Source organism: Epargyreus clarus, unplaced genomic scaffold (genome assembly GCF_041222505.1).
Source record: "Epargyreus clarus isolate Ecla_fem2 unplaced genomic scaffold, WU_Ecla_fem_2.2 ptg000031l, whole genome shotgun sequence".
Classification (NCBI taxonomy): domain Eukaryota; kingdom Metazoa; phylum Arthropoda; class Insecta; order Lepidoptera; family Hesperiidae; genus Epargyreus; species Epargyreus clarus.
The window spans coordinates 1018950-1036412 of record NW_027332236.1 but is presented as its reverse complement, the minus strand read 5'-3'; the positions used below and the strand labels follow the sequence as shown (position 1 = coordinate 1036412).

At 41.9% G+C, this 17463-nt stretch overlaps 1 protein-coding gene across 1 annotated transcript in view; it reads right to left on the bottom strand.

Annotated features, from left to right (window-relative positions):
- ClC-a (chloride channel protein 2) overlaps window positions 1-17203 on the bottom strand; it is a 56107-nt gene extending 38904 nt beyond the window's left edge. The window contains exon 1 of the mRNA XM_073089707.1: window positions 17077-17203. Coding sequence (XP_072945808.1) covers window positions 17077-17154 — 78 coding nt within the window. The 5' untranslated portion in view covers window positions 17155-17203. The remainder of the gene's footprint in view (window positions 1-17076) is intronic.
- Window positions 17204-17463: the final 260 nt, after the last annotated feature.

Below are 17463 nucleotides of genomic sequence, written 5' to 3'. Positions count from 1 at the left end.
CGTACGGTCGGTCGGCCACAGATGCGCCGCTACCCCTGAGGACTAAACTGGAATGCCTCGGAAAAGTATGTCTTCCTTATCACACAAACCACCACCACCTTTTTGATAGACAACATATGACATAAAAAGATTTGCAGCAATTGTAGCTTGTAGTAGCTACAATTATAAATTGTAATGTAAGCTAAATTCCTATTACATTTACACTTGGTTACAAGTAACACCAATTTAAAACATTCCTTCGACACATATAACTAAAGTCAGTAATTTAGACACATGAATAACCAAATGACGTATTGTAAGTTGTAAGTATGCAGTAAATCTCATAACATTAGCCGTGTTAGAACATCAACACTCATTTATTGTCCACACCGTCCGAGCTAATTACATCTGTAATGAGTTTTCAAACAAACCACTTGAATTGTATAAGAAAATCAATATACCTTGTAACACATTCGTGTTACAATATATTTATGAGTTACGAGTGTTACGACAAACATAAAACTTAAAACTGAAATGTCTTTCTGTAATTTTAACGTAACTCTAAATACTTTTATTATGATCTAGTATTATTAAAAGCTACATCGAGTATCTAATACACAAATTGTTGGCACTCAGTCTAGATAACACATATTAAATTAGCTTAAGATGTCGTAATGTAATATATGACTGTCTGGGTCCAAAATACAATAAAATAAAATAAATAAAATCTCTATCTCTTGAACTATAAAAGACACTCGATTTTAATACAATGTGTGTATTACCATAGCTGCTATAAAACAATTATTTAAACATAAAAAAATAAAATAAACAGGGTTCAAGAAATAGGTAGTATTCGACATTTTTCGGTTTATTTCATAAAATATTTGAAAAATAGAGTCTTCAATAATTAATAGTGGCTGATTTAATTTCAATAACATAATGAGATTATATTCTAGACTAGATAGTACTGTAGATAGTAGTAAGATAGTAGTGTTGTCCCTGTAGTTTCGGGACCAGAATAGGGCTACGGTATCCCCTGCCTGTCGTAAGAGGCGACTAAAAGGGGGCTTCCGGGGTTGCGGGCGGCAAGAGTGGGTAGCTCGAACCGCCCGGTAAGCGACCCTGGGAAGGGCGGCGGTATGTGTGGTCGCATACCGTCGTACGCACCAGAAGGTTTGGCGAGCGTCAAGCTCACCTGGGCAGAGCCCGACGGGGCAACGCGTTAAGAGGACTCCGGTTGCGTTCCTTTGGAGATCCCGGAGCCTTCTACGCAGCGCCGAGGACGGCTACCGGGGGGGTTTTAGTGCGGTAAAAATCCCACATTACCCTGCGTCGCTCCCACGGCGCCGGGTACCTTTTGAAGGTTTCCCCCTCGTAAACAAAAAAAAAAAAAAGATAGTAGTGTCGTATATTCGATTCTAGATAGTCCTCTATGCCTCAAAATGCGAGTTATTTTATAGCTTCATAACTCCTAGTTATAAACAAGTCCTTCAGTCCTTAATATGCAGGTTAACGTTCAAATTGTCGTCATTAAGGACAAGTTAGGCTAACATAAGACATCCGGTCCCACAAGCAAGTTAGTTTGACCGGATACAATTACCCACAATCCACGCCCGCCAATTGAGCAAATCATGAAATTTACCTCATCAGACTTTATATCCTCCCCTCCCACGGGATACCTATCGGGTGACGGGTGTCAGGTTAGCGGGGTCAGGTGTCTTGGGCTTTGTATATACGAGTAAATATATCGAGATTCCGCGGTTTCTTCCACACGTGACTATGTGGGCGGTTGGTAGTGGAACTTTATAAGGTTGTGGGATTAATAGTACTTTGTAACGATCGTTATATTACGTTTGCAAATAGACAATTCTTTTACAGATACGCCTTTGAGATAAGCCGTTATAAACAGACAAAAATCAATTTAGCATAAATTATGAATTTAGAAAATGACTATTTTGAAATAATTAACTTTTTAATTTATTTCATATACTTAAGTTCCCGTGGAAGTGTTTTTTTTATAATATAGCAGTAACAGACGAGCATGCAGTCCACCTGATGGTAAGTGGCTACTGCCGCCGATGGACATCTGTAATCAACCCGACAGGATTACATGTTCCTACCTGAGGTCGGCCACAGATGCGCCGCTACCCCTGACTACTAAGCTGGAACGCCTCGGAAGAGTATGTCTCCCTTACCACACCCTTCAAACCGGAACACAGCAGCGCTTAACACTGCTGTTATTAGGTAGAAATAGGTGTGGCGGTGGTGCCGCCGGAGTCGAACCACAAGTCTACCACCTTCTTACCTACCGAGTGTGTGGAAGATGCACATGAGGCGACAGTCTTAGGCCTCACAAGGGGCAATGCATCAGTGGTCAGTTTTGGGTAGAAGCTCCGGTTTATGTGTAGTTGGTTACATGGGCGACACTGACCATTTATAAACAAGTAGTCTGCATGCGCATTTACGACCTCCATATAATAAAAGCGAAGTAAAAAGAACATTTATAGACCACTAAATTACAATACATTGCACAACGATTATCTTATTCTTGTGCAAAAGATACATTGCAACGTATGACACATCATATCCACTCGTTTATTAGCTCTGTGTATAGAAACGTATAACGATTGGAAACGGTTATAAATTTTATTGAAGTCCCTTTTGTGTTTTATATAAGTTTAAGACGTTTTACGTAAAACATTTATTTTATGACAATAAAATTGGTATTCAAACTATGTTGAAACTGCTGAAAACGAAGTACATCATCATTCAGGTAAAAGCTAACATTGACATGTAGTTGAAAAGTAATTCGTAACAGCAATAAAGAATATTGTAACGCGGAATATTGTTGCACTACAGAAGCACCAACGCTTACTTCTGTATTATAAGAGCAGTGTTAATAGTCGATGTGTTTTGCTCTAAGGCGAAGGTCTAAGGGGACGTGATTAGTCACTTATGTTAGGGTTTCAACATAGCTCTCAGAAATCGCACGTATCTGCTATAGACCTCAAGTAGAAATCCCAATCCTATCTAGAGTTGATTAGGATATCCATGGGTAGGTGTCACTTAACATCAGGTAGACTGCATGCTCGTGTGCTAATCCATCATCATTATTATCAACTACCCATTACTGTCCCACTGCTGGACACAGGTCTCCTCTCAGAATGAGGACTAAGCCATAGTCCACCGCACTGCCCAAGTGCAAATTTGACTTCTCATACCATTCAGATCTTTTTTAACAAATAATATGCATAATTAAATAAAATTAACAGCTAAATGAAAATAGCGGTACACAATATTTCACCGGGTTACCTCGCACCAGTTCGATTACCGCGACAGTTGACACCACAACCTTCAGACAAGATGCACTGTCAAGTTCGTGTGACACGCTATGATCTAGTATTTTAGATTACGTGGAGTGTGGTACAATTCTCTAGTTTGTGTTCCGTGGTAAAAATAGTTTGCCACTTTATATTTATTTTTAATCTTATTTTTTTTATAACATAGGAGTAGCACACGAGCATGCAGTTCACCCGATGGTAAGTGGGCTACTACCGCCCGTAGACATCTGGAATCAACCCCAGATAGGATTAGATATTCATTCCTAAGGTCGGCCACAGATGCGCCGTTACCTCTGAGGACTAAGCTGAAACGCCTCGGAAAACTATGTCTTCCTTACCAAACCGTTCAATCCAGAACACAGCAGCGCTTGACACTGCTGTTATGAGGCAGAAATAGGTGTGACGGTGGTGTCGGCGGATTTTTTTTTTTTTTTTTTTTTTTTGGCGCCCAGATGTAGTTGGAAAAAGGGCTGACCCTCTACGGAGAGGGAGGAGCAAAAAATGCGTCCAAGCACTTACAGGCCGCGACGGCCGGTGCCTGCGTCGTGTGGGGCTGACTGAAAGGTCCTCCTGAAGGGAGGACCATCCCACTAAAAACTCCTTTAAGGCATTCGTCCAAGGGGACCGTACAGCCGACATCGGATAGCGACCTCTCGTTTGCGGAGCGAGAGGCGCTAGCGGCGCTCCCTAGAGAGCTACCGCTGGATAGATGACACTGAAGGTGTCAACGTATCATGAATAAGATTAGAATCGTCGGGAAGACGATTCTCTATGGAGAGTTGTACGCCCCTGTGGGCGGCCAGAAGATTCTCCACATCGGTGGAGAGTTTGTTAGGAGCGTCGGTCAAGATATTTCTTGGCCGACGGCAATTGTAACGGGTAGGAAGAGGGGCAGCATAGTCCGCTGCACCCTTGATTAAGGGGTTGGAATGGTTTTCTGAGCGGTCAAAGAACGCTTCAGAGAATTGTCTGAGGACTTGTTGTATTGGAGCGAGCTCCAGGTCACGGTGGAGGTCAGCGTTTCTGACATACCAGGGGGCATTAAGTGCCCGACGACAAAAGAGATTTTGTATGACCTGGAGTTTGTCTAGGATGGTGGGATTCGCGTGAGCGAAGACTGGGGAGGCGTATGTTAACACCGGTCGAATGCAAACCTTATACAGCGTTCGCTTATTCCTGGCTGACAACTTACTGTGTCTGCCAATCATGGCGTTGAGGCGGCTCATGTAGGAGCGGGCGGTATGGGTGACCTTAGAGACGTGGGGTCTAAAGGTGAGGCCCGGGTCAAGGGTAACTCCTAGGTATTTTACTGTGGGCCTCCATGGAATGGGGGCCCCAAGTATATTGACGGAGGGCAGGTTGTTTAAGCGCCTGCGTTTGTGGTCGAAGCGCATTGCGGAGCTTTTCTCCGCATTGACTTCGATGCGCCATTTCCTAAACCAATCTCCTAACTCGTTGACCGAGCGTTGGAGTTTGGCGAGGACAGATGACTCCTTTTGCCCTTGGATGTAAAGGGCGGTGTCATCGGCGAAGAGTGAGAGCTGCACCCCATTTTTGGGGATAGGAATATCGTTGGAGTACGATATGAATAATGTAGGAGCGAGCACTGAGCCTTGAGGGACTCCGGCTGTTACGGGGCGTGGGGGAGAGAGGATACCTTCGTGCCTGTAGCGGAAGGTTCTGTCCTGAAGGTAGGAAGCCACGATGCGGACTAGGCGATCAGGAAGACCAGAATGGTATAGCTTGTATACCAGTCCTCCATGCCAGACTTTGTCAAAAGCCTTGGCGACGTCGAAGAAGACTGCTAGTGTCTTGTTACGTCTTGGATAAAACCCGCTTGTGATGTACTCGACAATGCGGTGGACTTGTTGGGGGCACGAGTGCTGGAGGCGAAAGCCAAATTGGTGAGGAATGATGAGTGGGGGAGCATCTATTGGGAAGAGGTGCCCTCTTATGTGAACGAGGATCACCCGTTCGAAAACCTTGCCCATTGCATTGAGGAGGCTAATGGGGCGGTGGTTGGAGGGAATATGTTTCGGTTTCCCAGGCTTGGGAATACCGATAACTGTTGCTGTCTTCCAGGCTGTTGGAAAGAAGCTGAGATTGAGGCAGGCATTGAAGATAATGACCAGAAGGGTCAGTGCCTGCTCGGGGAAGTGTTTGAGCGCCAGGTTGGAGATACCATCCGGACCTGGGGCTTTACGAGGTTTCAAACCGCGGATGACGGTCCGGACCTCGTCTGTAGTGATTTTAATGGGAGCAGAGGTGACAGGGAGAGAAATCTTTTTAAGGACCTCCTCCTCCACCTTGTGAATGTGGATAGGGTCGCACGGTTGAGTGCTGGGGGAGCACTGCGCAGCGATGCTATCTGCGAAGCATTCGGCCTTCTCAGCGTCTTCGAAGGCTATGCTGCCGTCGGGGCGCGTGAGAGGGGGAGTGCTTGAGAAGGCTTCGGTACGAAATCGTCTAGCGATTTTGTAGAATGCCTTATGAGAAGGTTGGATATCCTCCATGAGAGAGTTCCAGTTGGAGTCCCTCAATTCGGCTAGCCGGGATCTGACTTTCCTTTGGAGGGCGTTAGCGCGCCTCCTAAGGACAGGGGTGGGATACTTGGCGGCCCATCTGAGGGCTGCGTTTTTAGTTTGGATAAGCTTCATGACCTCGCGAGGTAGTTTGCGGTTCGGGACCTCTACCACCTTCGCGTTGTCATGAAGCGAAGTCTGAACTAGCTGGGTGAATGAGTTCACCGTACTGTCTATTTTCTCCGAGCTAACAAGGTAGTCTGGGGGAATAGTATACGGTGAATCGGGGGCCTCTATGGCCGAGGTGAGAGATTTCTCGTACCCTTCCCAATTAGTGAAGGTTTTCGAGGAGGTATGGGGAGTTGGATCATTGGGACCTAACTGTAGAGAGACTGGACGATGGTCTGAGCCCAGATCGTCCAGTGTTTCGATCGCTCTTGTATTGAGCGCGACGCCTTTAAGGAGGGCGAAATCCAGCACGTCGGGTTCTTGGTCTTCCCGATCGGGGTAGTGGGTTGGCGCTGTTGGAGAGAAGATATCAAAGTCCAGTGCGCGGGAAATGGTTAAGAGTTTCTTACCGTTGGTGTTAGTCAGACGACTGTTCCAAACGGTATGTTTGCAGTTGAAATCTCCAAATAGTACGACAGAGTCTCCGAGCGAGAGGAGGGCCTCCAAGTCGCTTTGGAGAGGGGCTTTATTGGCGGGGAGGTAAATTGAGGCTATGATCAGGGACGGGTGTCCTGTCATGCCTAATTTGCATATGGTGGCTTCCATATTGGTGAGCTTGGGTGTTTCCAGAGGGGTGCAATGGAAGGATCTCTTGTAGTAGATGGCAGTGCCTCCGCCACGACGGTCGTCGGCTCTGTCATTACGTACAAGCGCGTAAGAGGGGAGACTTACGCCTTTAAGGGAGGGCTTGAGGAAAGTTTCCTGAACAAGCAACAGGTCGATATCCCTGTTGCGGACGAACTCTTTGAGTTCGGGAATGCAAGGCTTAAGACCTCGTGCATTGAAGGAGATAAGCGAGACGCCTTTAGGTTTTTGACGACCGGGATGAAGGGGTTGAGTATGAACGTTACTCATTGAATGGACTTGAACAACGCTAAGTGTTCAGAGTAGATTGCGATGCGCTCCGCCTGGCTGGCGTTACGCATCTTTTGCGAGACGAGTATGATCTCGTCGAGGTTCACGCCCTTAACGCAGTCCTTAAGGAACATGATATGTTCCCTTACCGATGCGTCTTGGGTGGGACGGGGAGTGGGAGTGGCCTTAGGGGCCGGGGTTGGTGGGGCGGTCGCGGGTGCGACTTTCCTCCAACTCATGGGAGCGGTTGGGGTTTTGGAGGCCCCTAGCCGCGGGAAATTGGTCGAATTGACCGGAGGTGGGCCTGCTTTCGAGGGCTGCTTTTTAGCAACCTTCTTTTGAGCGGGACGGGGGGCTTTAGGGCAGCCACGGTAGTTAGCCGGGTGCCCTGAAGTGGTGCATAGCACGCAGGCAGGAGGGGACTCGTCTTCACGAGTTCTCTTGCACTCACGTGTGGCGTGGGGTTCTAGGCACTTGACGCACCTTGGGGGGGCAGTGCAGTTCGCCGCTGCATGGCCGTAAAGCTGGCAGCGGTGGCACTGGGCAGGGTAGCCACGCTTGTTAGGTGGTTCCACCTTGATCTCAGAAAGGCCACAGATTGTGAGCTCCTTCTCCTTGAAAATGTCCTTGGAGGACGGGGTCTTGGCTAGAATGGCCAGGGCTAGAGGGTATTTGACCCCGTTGCGGTTGTACAACTTGTGTACACCTTCCACGGGGAACCCTTGGTTGACTAGATCCGTTTGGATTTCGTCGGTGGGAAGCTCGTAGGGGAGACCCCTAAGGACCGCTTTGATTTTGCGGTCCTCTTCTAAAGCGTACGTGTGGTACGGGAGTTGAAGGTGAGTTAGGAGCCTAATGAGGCTCCTGAAGTCCTCGGTGGTGGGGCATGAAACGCGAATAGAGTCGCGAAGGTTACGTGCCTTGGTGTAGTGGATCTGTTTTTCAACTAGGGTTTTAGAGAAGTCGGACCATTTCGACTTATCTCTGAAGAAAATGTGTGGGGGCGGTTTGCACTTGGCAAGTGCCGGTTCGCAGCGCGTGGCTGGCTTGGCGGGCTTAGCCGCGGGGGTTGAGCTCTGGGGCTCGGTGGAGGTTTTTGGCACGGGGGCCAGAGTGGAGGCTTTTGGCACGGGGGCCAGAGCGGGGGCCGCTGGGGCTGGGGTGGCTTCGAAAGAGGCCTCGGAAGAGGTTTCACTTGTCGCCTTAGCGACGCGTTTCACCGGTCGTTTCTTGGTCTTCCTCGACTTGACAGGGGTGAAACCCTGGTCGTCGTCGGAGGAGGGGGCGGTGATGAGGGTGTGCTCCGACGATTCGTCGGAGGAGGCGGGGCGTTTGAGCGAGATGGCATCGAAGTCCATCTCGTGTCTCGGGGTGGCATCAGGGGATGCGGGTGAATCAGTAACGGACAGGGGATCCGTTACGGATTTCAAGGGCTCGCAAAGGGAGCGGAGTTTGACTGAGTCAAATGGGCGATTGAGCTCCTTGCTCAAGAGGGAGGACAGAGCCTCGAAAAACCTATCTGTTACCATGTAGGCCATGGTAACCTGGGATGCCTCCCTGCCGAGGCAGGGAGCTAACGGGGAGGGGGAGGGAAATGCAATTACCCCTAAGGGAAAGTAACTGCTACCGTCACCCTTGGGATAGCCCAAGTGCAGTGGGATCGGGTCTGCCGGTTTCTCTCAGGCCGAGAGGTCTGAGAAGCGCACCGGGTCAACGCTAGCTGGTTTCGTTGGCACCGTTAGGTATCCACCAACTCAAACGCGTCGGGACGTGAGTTTTGTTTATTCCCAATAAATTGGCAATAAACAAAGCACGGACCGCTATCGATAATATCGAGTAGGCGAGAACCGGCCGAAAGGCCAGAGAAAATTCTGGGTTAGGAAACACTAGAGCGCGAGCAGGCGGGGCTGCTCGGTCTGGCGTTCAAACGCAGAGTGGGTGTCGGCGGAGTCGTACCTAATTATTTATATGTAGTCATTTCGGTTTGTGTGTACATCTACTAAATCACATCTATTTTTCCGTTCAATCTAGTCCAATGCCGGACTTTGGCCTACCCTAGCCAAGTATATAGATAGTGCGAAATATAGGATTTATCAGCTTCAAAATATCTCCACTTATTTTTTCTTTTGCTTGCGGCTACATTACATTTTAGATCAGTAATATATTTTAAAAACAATACCTAGATGTTTCACTATCCTATAACTGCGCTATATTATTAGAATAATGAATCATTACTGAAATAAATAATAAATTGAGATTTTAAGATAATTTTTTACCAAAAATATTCGTTGAGCATAGTGCGAAAACCAAATGTTATAAGGAGTATGATTACGTGGAAGATTTTTATGTTTTCTAATATGGGCATAATAAAACTTTAAAATAATAATATATGATGCAGTGTAACATATAAATTAGTATTTATATGCCCAGTATTCGTGCTTGAAGGCGACAAATATGTAGATATGTAAAATTTATCGAGGTCATTTCGATTTAAGCGTATTAGAACATCTTACGGGTACCTATTTATAGATTAGACGATGAAGACTGTTTTCAATTAATTGGTATGTCATAATATTAGTAAGCAAATGACTCATAATTCCTGATGATGTCTTGGTATAATTGAATATTTGCTGGTTATGTACAGAAACCATATATTGTATCAAAGGTGGTAGAACCCTGAGTGGTTCAACTCCGGCGGCACTACCCGCCACACCTATTTCTGCCTCATAACAGCAGTGTAGAGCGTTACTGTATTTCGGTCTAAAGGTAGTGGTAAGGGAGCATACTTATCTGCGACGTTTCGATTTAGTGCTCAGGAGTAGCACCTGTGGCCGACCTTAGCTACAATTCAAATCTTATCAAAGGTCGAGATTGGAACCTGGAGTAAGTATTTTTTTACTTTACCTTTGGCCAGATTTAGCCAGGTTGATAGTTTCATCGTGATACTGATGATTTCACTGATGATACTGACATTTAATTTTCGGATTATCCAACACATTTGTAATATTACAGCTTTCATACAAAACAGAGTAGAGGTTACGTGATCTAATCCGGAAAACATGCATGTCGCCGTCGACGCGTGTAACTTGTTGCGGCTGCGTGCGCCGTGCGGTCCGACACATCCTGTGATAACATCGCGCTGATACGATCAGACAGGGTCTAGATCACCGGCCTCAGCCTTGGACCTGACCGAGGAAGAGCTTACGACATTACTGACGATAGTATTCTGTTTGAAGGGTAAATTGACTCGATCGATATTTACTTTCAATCAAAATTATTTCCACGCTTATTTCTGTCTCATAACAGTATTAAGCGCTGCTGTGTCCCGCTTTGAAGGGTTTGGTAAGGGAGACATACTTATCCAAGGCATTCCAACTTAGTCGTCAGAGGTAGTGGAGTAAATGAGGCTGACCTCAAGTAGGAATCTACTCCTATCTGGCTTTGATTACATATGTCCACGGGCCGCAATAGCCACTTACCATCAGTTGGACTGTACGCTCGTCTGCTACTCCTATATTATAAAAAATCCAAGGCTGACCTTATTTAGGATACTACATACCTATTACTAGGTGAACTGCACACTCGTTTGTTACTTTTACATTTAAAAAAATCTTTATGTTTATTGGCAGTTTTGGGAATGCATGTAAAAATTGCAAAAAATCCTACAAATATTAGGGATACGACGTCCATAAAAAACATAAATAAAATCGTTTGTAGGTCCTTGTATAGTTTTTTGACAAGCCAAACTACTACGCAGTCGAAAATAGGTTATTAATAGAATGTAGTGGCGAAGAAAATAGATATCACTATAAGGTTGTTACCTTAATCAGTATTACATTGAGGCCAATGTCAATATACATTGTAATTAATTTAAATTAGATCGAATTCCAATTCTTGTTTCTTTCTTTAGAAATTGATCTATATTAATAGGTCAGCACGATCTCATTTTATTAAAATTTATGAGCTAATTATTATAATGTTGATAGTTGATTTTAATATTTGGAGCTTTTTAAATGATGAAGTTATAACATTCGGTACAGATTGATAGTTGACCTGGAGATCAAATATAATTAAAACTAATATATTGGTTACAATACTTTAAAAGGATTGCAACGATCGCATGGTTCGAAACTTACTTACTAAAATACTTAAAAAAATATTTTTTTCGTGATACATACAGAAGAATCCGTCTCATAATGTGTTGCAATGATTGTGAAGTATTTTCGACATATTCAGCTGACTTACACGAGGTGACATCTGTGTTCGACTTCAGGTAAGCCCCAGTTCTACATGCAGTAGGTTACAGATGCCCTTAGGCATTGACCACTTCTGTTGACCTTTTTTTTGTTATTGACCGCCCAGGTGAGTTTGACACTCGCCACATCGTCTGGTGCGTACGACGGTATGCGACCACACATACCGCCGTCATTCCCGGGGCCTCTGGCCGGGCGGTTTGAGCTCTCACTCTTGCCGTCCGCAACCCCGGAAGCCCCGTTTTAGTCGCCTCTTACAACGGACAGGGGATACCGTAGCCCTATTCTGGTCACGGAACTACAGGGACACACTTCAGTTGACCTGCAAGCTCGATGTTACTAACGCAGTTGATAGGAAATACACTGAACATAACATGTTATTTTCAACAGACACGAAGTAACATTTTCCTAACATAACAGAATCTATTTCAAATCGTAGCATGCATTTATGGCGTGAATGGAGAATACAAGATAATATATCAATGCAGCAATACAATACATAGTTTGTGGTTTCGGCGCGCGTGTATATTATTGTTGTTATTAAATCTTGCTTATCTGTTGTTATTAACCTCCTTAATTGCAGTTGGATGTAACTAACGAGTTTCCTGTGGTTCCTTTCTTGTCTGAAAATGGTGTTGCGACGCGATAAGTGAACAGTCCCAACTTATGTGTCATAATCTGTGACACCAAAATATTCGCAATCATTTTAAATGTGATGGCTGTATTTATTTGTGCTATAACTTTCTTTTAGTTGTAAGAATCTGTACAAAGATGGAGCCGGACTCAAAAAAGGCGTTCTATATTTGACCATCATGTCAGTTTTTTTATAATAGTATACACACACACACGACAACACAGATTAGTATGGCCATACCACATCCTACAAAGTGGAATACAGCAGAGCTTCAGACTGATATAATTTGGCTATTATGTGCCTTTAGATTCAAACTACAAATAACGTACTCGTAATTTTTAGTTTCCTAAATTGTTATTAAGTATTTTTACTACTCAAAGCATAATATCAACGACCCGCTTGGCGGAGCGGTCACCATGCCGGTCTGACGCGCAAAGGGTCCCGGGTTCGATCCCCGGCCAGACAGATATCTAAATGATGAATTTAGATTTCTGTTTCTGGGTCTGGGTGTTTTTGTATTTGTCTATGTGTGTGTTCATGGCACCCACGACACAGGGAATCCTAGTGTGGGACTGTGAGTGTAGAAAGCGTTTAAGCGTTTAATAGAAACATCGTCATAATTATAAACCGACAACCATTGTGTGAAAAAGTTGTCCACATCGGTTTAGTAAAATCGGTTCACATATTTTAAAATCCTTTCAATTTTTAACACGCTTTTTTATATTTATAAATTACACAAATTAATACAATTCTTATATTAGAGGTATAATTTTGGTTTATGAACATAAACACCGTTATATTTATTACTTTTTGTGTTAATGGGGTTCGGTATTTCTTGTTTGGAAAGCCATTGACCCTTTTAAAAATGAAATGTGCGAATTGAGAATACGATACCTTATATTAAGGTTTTTACGTACAATAATTTATGATATCTTTTTTATTGCAATAATGTATTTAGTAATACGCATTTAGTCAGTTTTGTATCTTCAGGGATTCCGAGTCGTAAGTAGGGGTGAAACGATATATATATCGAAATTTTGAAAATATTGAACTAAAAATAATAATATAATAGATTATAGAAATTACAACAGACACTATATTATAATCATATGAAAACGTACTTCTACTTGCATATTTTGGACATATATAATACGGTGTTGAAATTTTATACCTTTCGTTATATCTATATTTTTTTTGCAAAGTTGCATTCCTTGCTAATTATACGCAAAATCACTCATCAAAGACCCTTCTTCACCAGGTCCACTTCACCCAAGTTGTCAGCTCAAGTAACAATAAGTGACCTCCATCCAACCGTGACTTGGTCAATTTACAAAAATAAATTTTGGTTTACTTAAGTTAACGTTAAGTTACTTGTATTTACTTATCGAATAATTTATATTTAAAATATACAAGTGCAAATAATCTTTGGAAAGGGTTCTTATTGAGTGTTCCTTATAATGATGCATTCGGTTGAATATATATATCTGAGACACTATTTATAAGGCGAGATTTAGCCATGGTGATTGACTGTACACTCTTTCATTAACTTTTCCTAGCGAGGCATTACCATTATCATGTTAGCATGCTAATTAGTTGGCCTTTCAATATGGAATCTCAAACATTTCAGTTTAGATCGAGTTGTAACGAGGCTGATAAGCGACCACCGTTTTCTCTTTTGAAGGTGAACCCTTCGTGGTTCGGTACCAGAGGCACCACTGTCACACCTATTTCTGTCTAATAACAGTAGAGTTAAACGCTGCGTTTTTATTCCAAAGGTATGTTAAGGGAGAAAGACGTGGTCCTTCAACTTGGTCCTTCGAGATAACGCATAGACGTGGTCCTTCAACTTGGTCCTTCGAGATAACGCATCTATGTCCAACTTAAGGTATGATTCCAATCATACCTGGATTTGATTATAGATGTACATGGCCACCAGTAGCTTACTATCAAATAGACTGCTTGCCCGTTTGCTACTTCTATGTTAATATTTTCAGTAGACATTAATAAGCAGACGAGCATGCAGTCCACCTGATGGTAAGTGGCTACTGCCGCCCATGGACATCTGCAATCAACACCAGATAGGATAAGATATTCCTACCTGAGGTCGGCCACAGATGCGCCGCTACCCCTGAGGACTAAGCTGGAATGCCTCAGAAAAGTCTGTCTCCCTTACCACACCCTTAAAATCGTAACACAGCAGCGTCTAACACTGCTGTTATTAGGCAGAAATAGGTGTGGCGGTAAGCTTCCGGGACTATAAAACTAATCCCAGTACAAACATGTATGTAGCGCAGTCAATATTATGTTCACCGCAATCCTATTGACCTCTGGGACGTTGCATTCTCACAATCATACAAACTTGTTGATATGCTGTCATGTGACTGATATCAACTTATCACATTAGGTACTTAGGCAGTGTAGTAGCTGTAGTCTTAGCAATTTCTTCTTAGGTTATCTGCACTTCTTCAAGTAGTGTCTAGTAACTACAAACTATAGTAAGCATGTTTGTATTGTAGAGAAATATACCATGAAGAACATAGTACCTATATTTTTTCAAATTTTAACGCTTTTGCTTCAAATCATTTCATCCATTTTATTCATTTTTTAGTCTATGACAATCATAATTTGGGGAATTAATTAATCTAATAAGGATAATGGGAAACTATTAAATTATTGCATGGTCATCAGTCCTTGATACGTATGCAAAGTTTCAAATTAATCAGAGTTGTGGAAGTTGTTGAAAATTAAGCTCAAAGATTCCGTTACATACCTACATACATACATAGATACAACCCAAGCTAATAAAAACGTGTTAAAAAATTAAATTGCCACCCATAAATATCTGTATGCATCCCAGTTAATATTAGAATTCTGATAAGGACTGCCACATATGCATTGCTACCACAAGGACTAACTGGAAACGCTTCGGATAAGTATGTTATATCTCCCTAACAACATCTACATTTCAAAAAAAAAAATACCAAAAAAATAAAACCGACTTCTATGTCACTACAAAGTAAAAAATAATTGAAATAAATGTTGGTTTAGTACATATTTCTGAAGTCGGCGCTCAATATATTTCGTTTGATAACGGCGTAAACAGTGTATCCAATATGAGCGCCGACTTCAGAAATATGTACTAAACCAACATTTATTTCAATTATTTTTAGGTGAACAAATAGGTGTGGCGGCGGTCCCTTCGGAGTCTTTAAACTCAATTCAAAAATTCACCTATTCACACATAACCACGTGATAAAATCATATGATACGGTGGCCGCTAACCAGCAATTAGTGGCAGACAAACATTGATTTTGGTTATCAAGTTATCGGAAGGAACGCTAATCAGCGTGCAAACACTCACGTGCCCGAAATGAATCTTCGCTCCGGAAGTGTAAGTACCTATTAGGTTGCCACCCGTACGATATTTCAGTTATTGTATTATATCTATATTATAAAAAAAAAATACGAAAATTACAATATTTTTAACCTGTGGGACTCTTCTCCGAAATTGCTTCTTCAGTGGTTTCCAAATCGATCGGCGGAAATAGGGTGTCAGGAAAATAACATAAATTAATTGTCGGGAAAAATAATACAATGTTTTGGAAAAAAAAACTTTACATAAATCTTGATAACACTACACAATTTCAATTAAATGTACTTATGTATCTACCTATTATAAGTACATTTATGTCGATTTTTATATCATAGAAACTAATGAATGAGCATGTAGGCCACGCGGTGGACATGGTCACCTGCCTAAGGAACGGTCCTTATTACAGAATCAACCCCAGATATGAATTCTACCTGAGCTGTTTACTGTTTACCATCCTTGAGAATTAATTTGGAACGCCTAGTTTAAGTGTAACTTCCTTATCACATCCAACTAGAGCACAGCAGTGCTTAACACTGCTGTTATATGGCAAAAGTATGTAGGTATAGTGGTAGAGGTTCCAGAGTGGTACTTCGAAGTGTTCTTAACTACATACATATAAATATACTTGATTTTAATTTACGAATAATCGAAATCAAATAAATAATGCTTAATAACTAAGAGAGGCCCCTCCCTCTCGGGAAGTGGCTGGCGTTAATATCAGCGCCGGCCGACGTTGCCGGGTCGCGAATGTAATGCTAACGCTTCTCGCGACCCGGGATCGAGCGTCCCGAGGAACGCCGCGGAGTTTTAGTCGGTAAGAGTCCGACATATCCCTTTCGTTCCCCCGGGCGGAAGGGAATCCATGAGGATTTCTCCGCGTTAAAAAAAAGTATCATAATTAGTCAGTATACACAGAGTGACTAACTTTTTGCAATGTTTGAGCTATGATTTGGAACGTTAAATAGTGCTACATTTAAGATTAGAAGCATAGAGTTACATTTTGGATTATAAAATGGTAATCATTTTGAAATCACTCAAATTATTTTTGTAATTACGATAAACTTGAGCGATTCTTATAACAAGCGTAGAATTACCAATATTAAACATAATTGTAAGGTAAGTCTAAGCATAAAAATCTATTTTTTATAAGGTGTATCAAGTCAAGTTTATTTTCAGAAGCATTTAAGTATATTTACGCGGTTTTCCTGAATAAAGCCATATGTATAATTATGGTAATTTTGCAGACTCCGTAAAGAAGTAAGCAATATAAATTTTAAATGTGCAACGTGCACAGTTGCACACTAACCAAATTATATATTATGTATTATGATTACAGCAGAATCCTTACTTCCTTAATTAAAATTTAAAACCTGAAAATTCCAAGGATTTTTAGAATTCTGTAATTTACTTAATACCTAATTATCTTGGGGAGTTGCAAGACTTGGTTTTTCTTAACTGTAACTGTTTTTGATGGCATTAGAATACTTTTAGTAATAATTAAAATATTTTTAGGTGTATAAAACTTTAGGTGTTGTTTTAATAGAATACTTAAGTTACATTTATATATCAATGAGCACGTTGCAACTTGCAATGGTAATCTCTAAAAACTTTGCTAGTTAAAAAACTTGCATTTACTCCTATACATAGGTGACAGCTACAATTCTTATACACAGTCTTAACAAATTAAAAATTGATCATTTTTAATACTGCCAGCAAATCAATCACATCACTAACTTCACTTATAACTACTCAATTACTTCAATATTACTAAATTAAAATTGTATTTAGAAAAAACATTTTGTCTTAGATATATAGCCTTTATGGTTTCTTCACACTCAGTTGATTTTAAAAAAAATATTTTTACAGTGGAACGCCTCCAGTTTTGACTTACCAAAGTCCCCAAGTAGCTGTGGCCGATCTCCTCCTCCGACGTGTCACCGGAGACCAGGGTCTGCTTCTTCCACTTCATTGTCGATACGTTTTTCGATCACTAGAGTTCTTTTTACTTTTAGTTCGTTTAAACATTCAAAACAATTTATCGTATTTTTATTCTTATTTTCTGTTCACGTAAATTAATACACTGAAAGAATGTTTGAAAGAATGTAGGTTTATTTGATTGCCATTTTTCTATATATTTTATTGTTGTTTTTTTCTCCTAATATTCAATTAAATTTATAGGTGAAATATTTTTGTTTCTATTTGGCAGTCCCTTCATTTTAATGATTATTTCATTCCTAAGTTCATCATTAATAATTTTATTAATATTATTAATGATTAT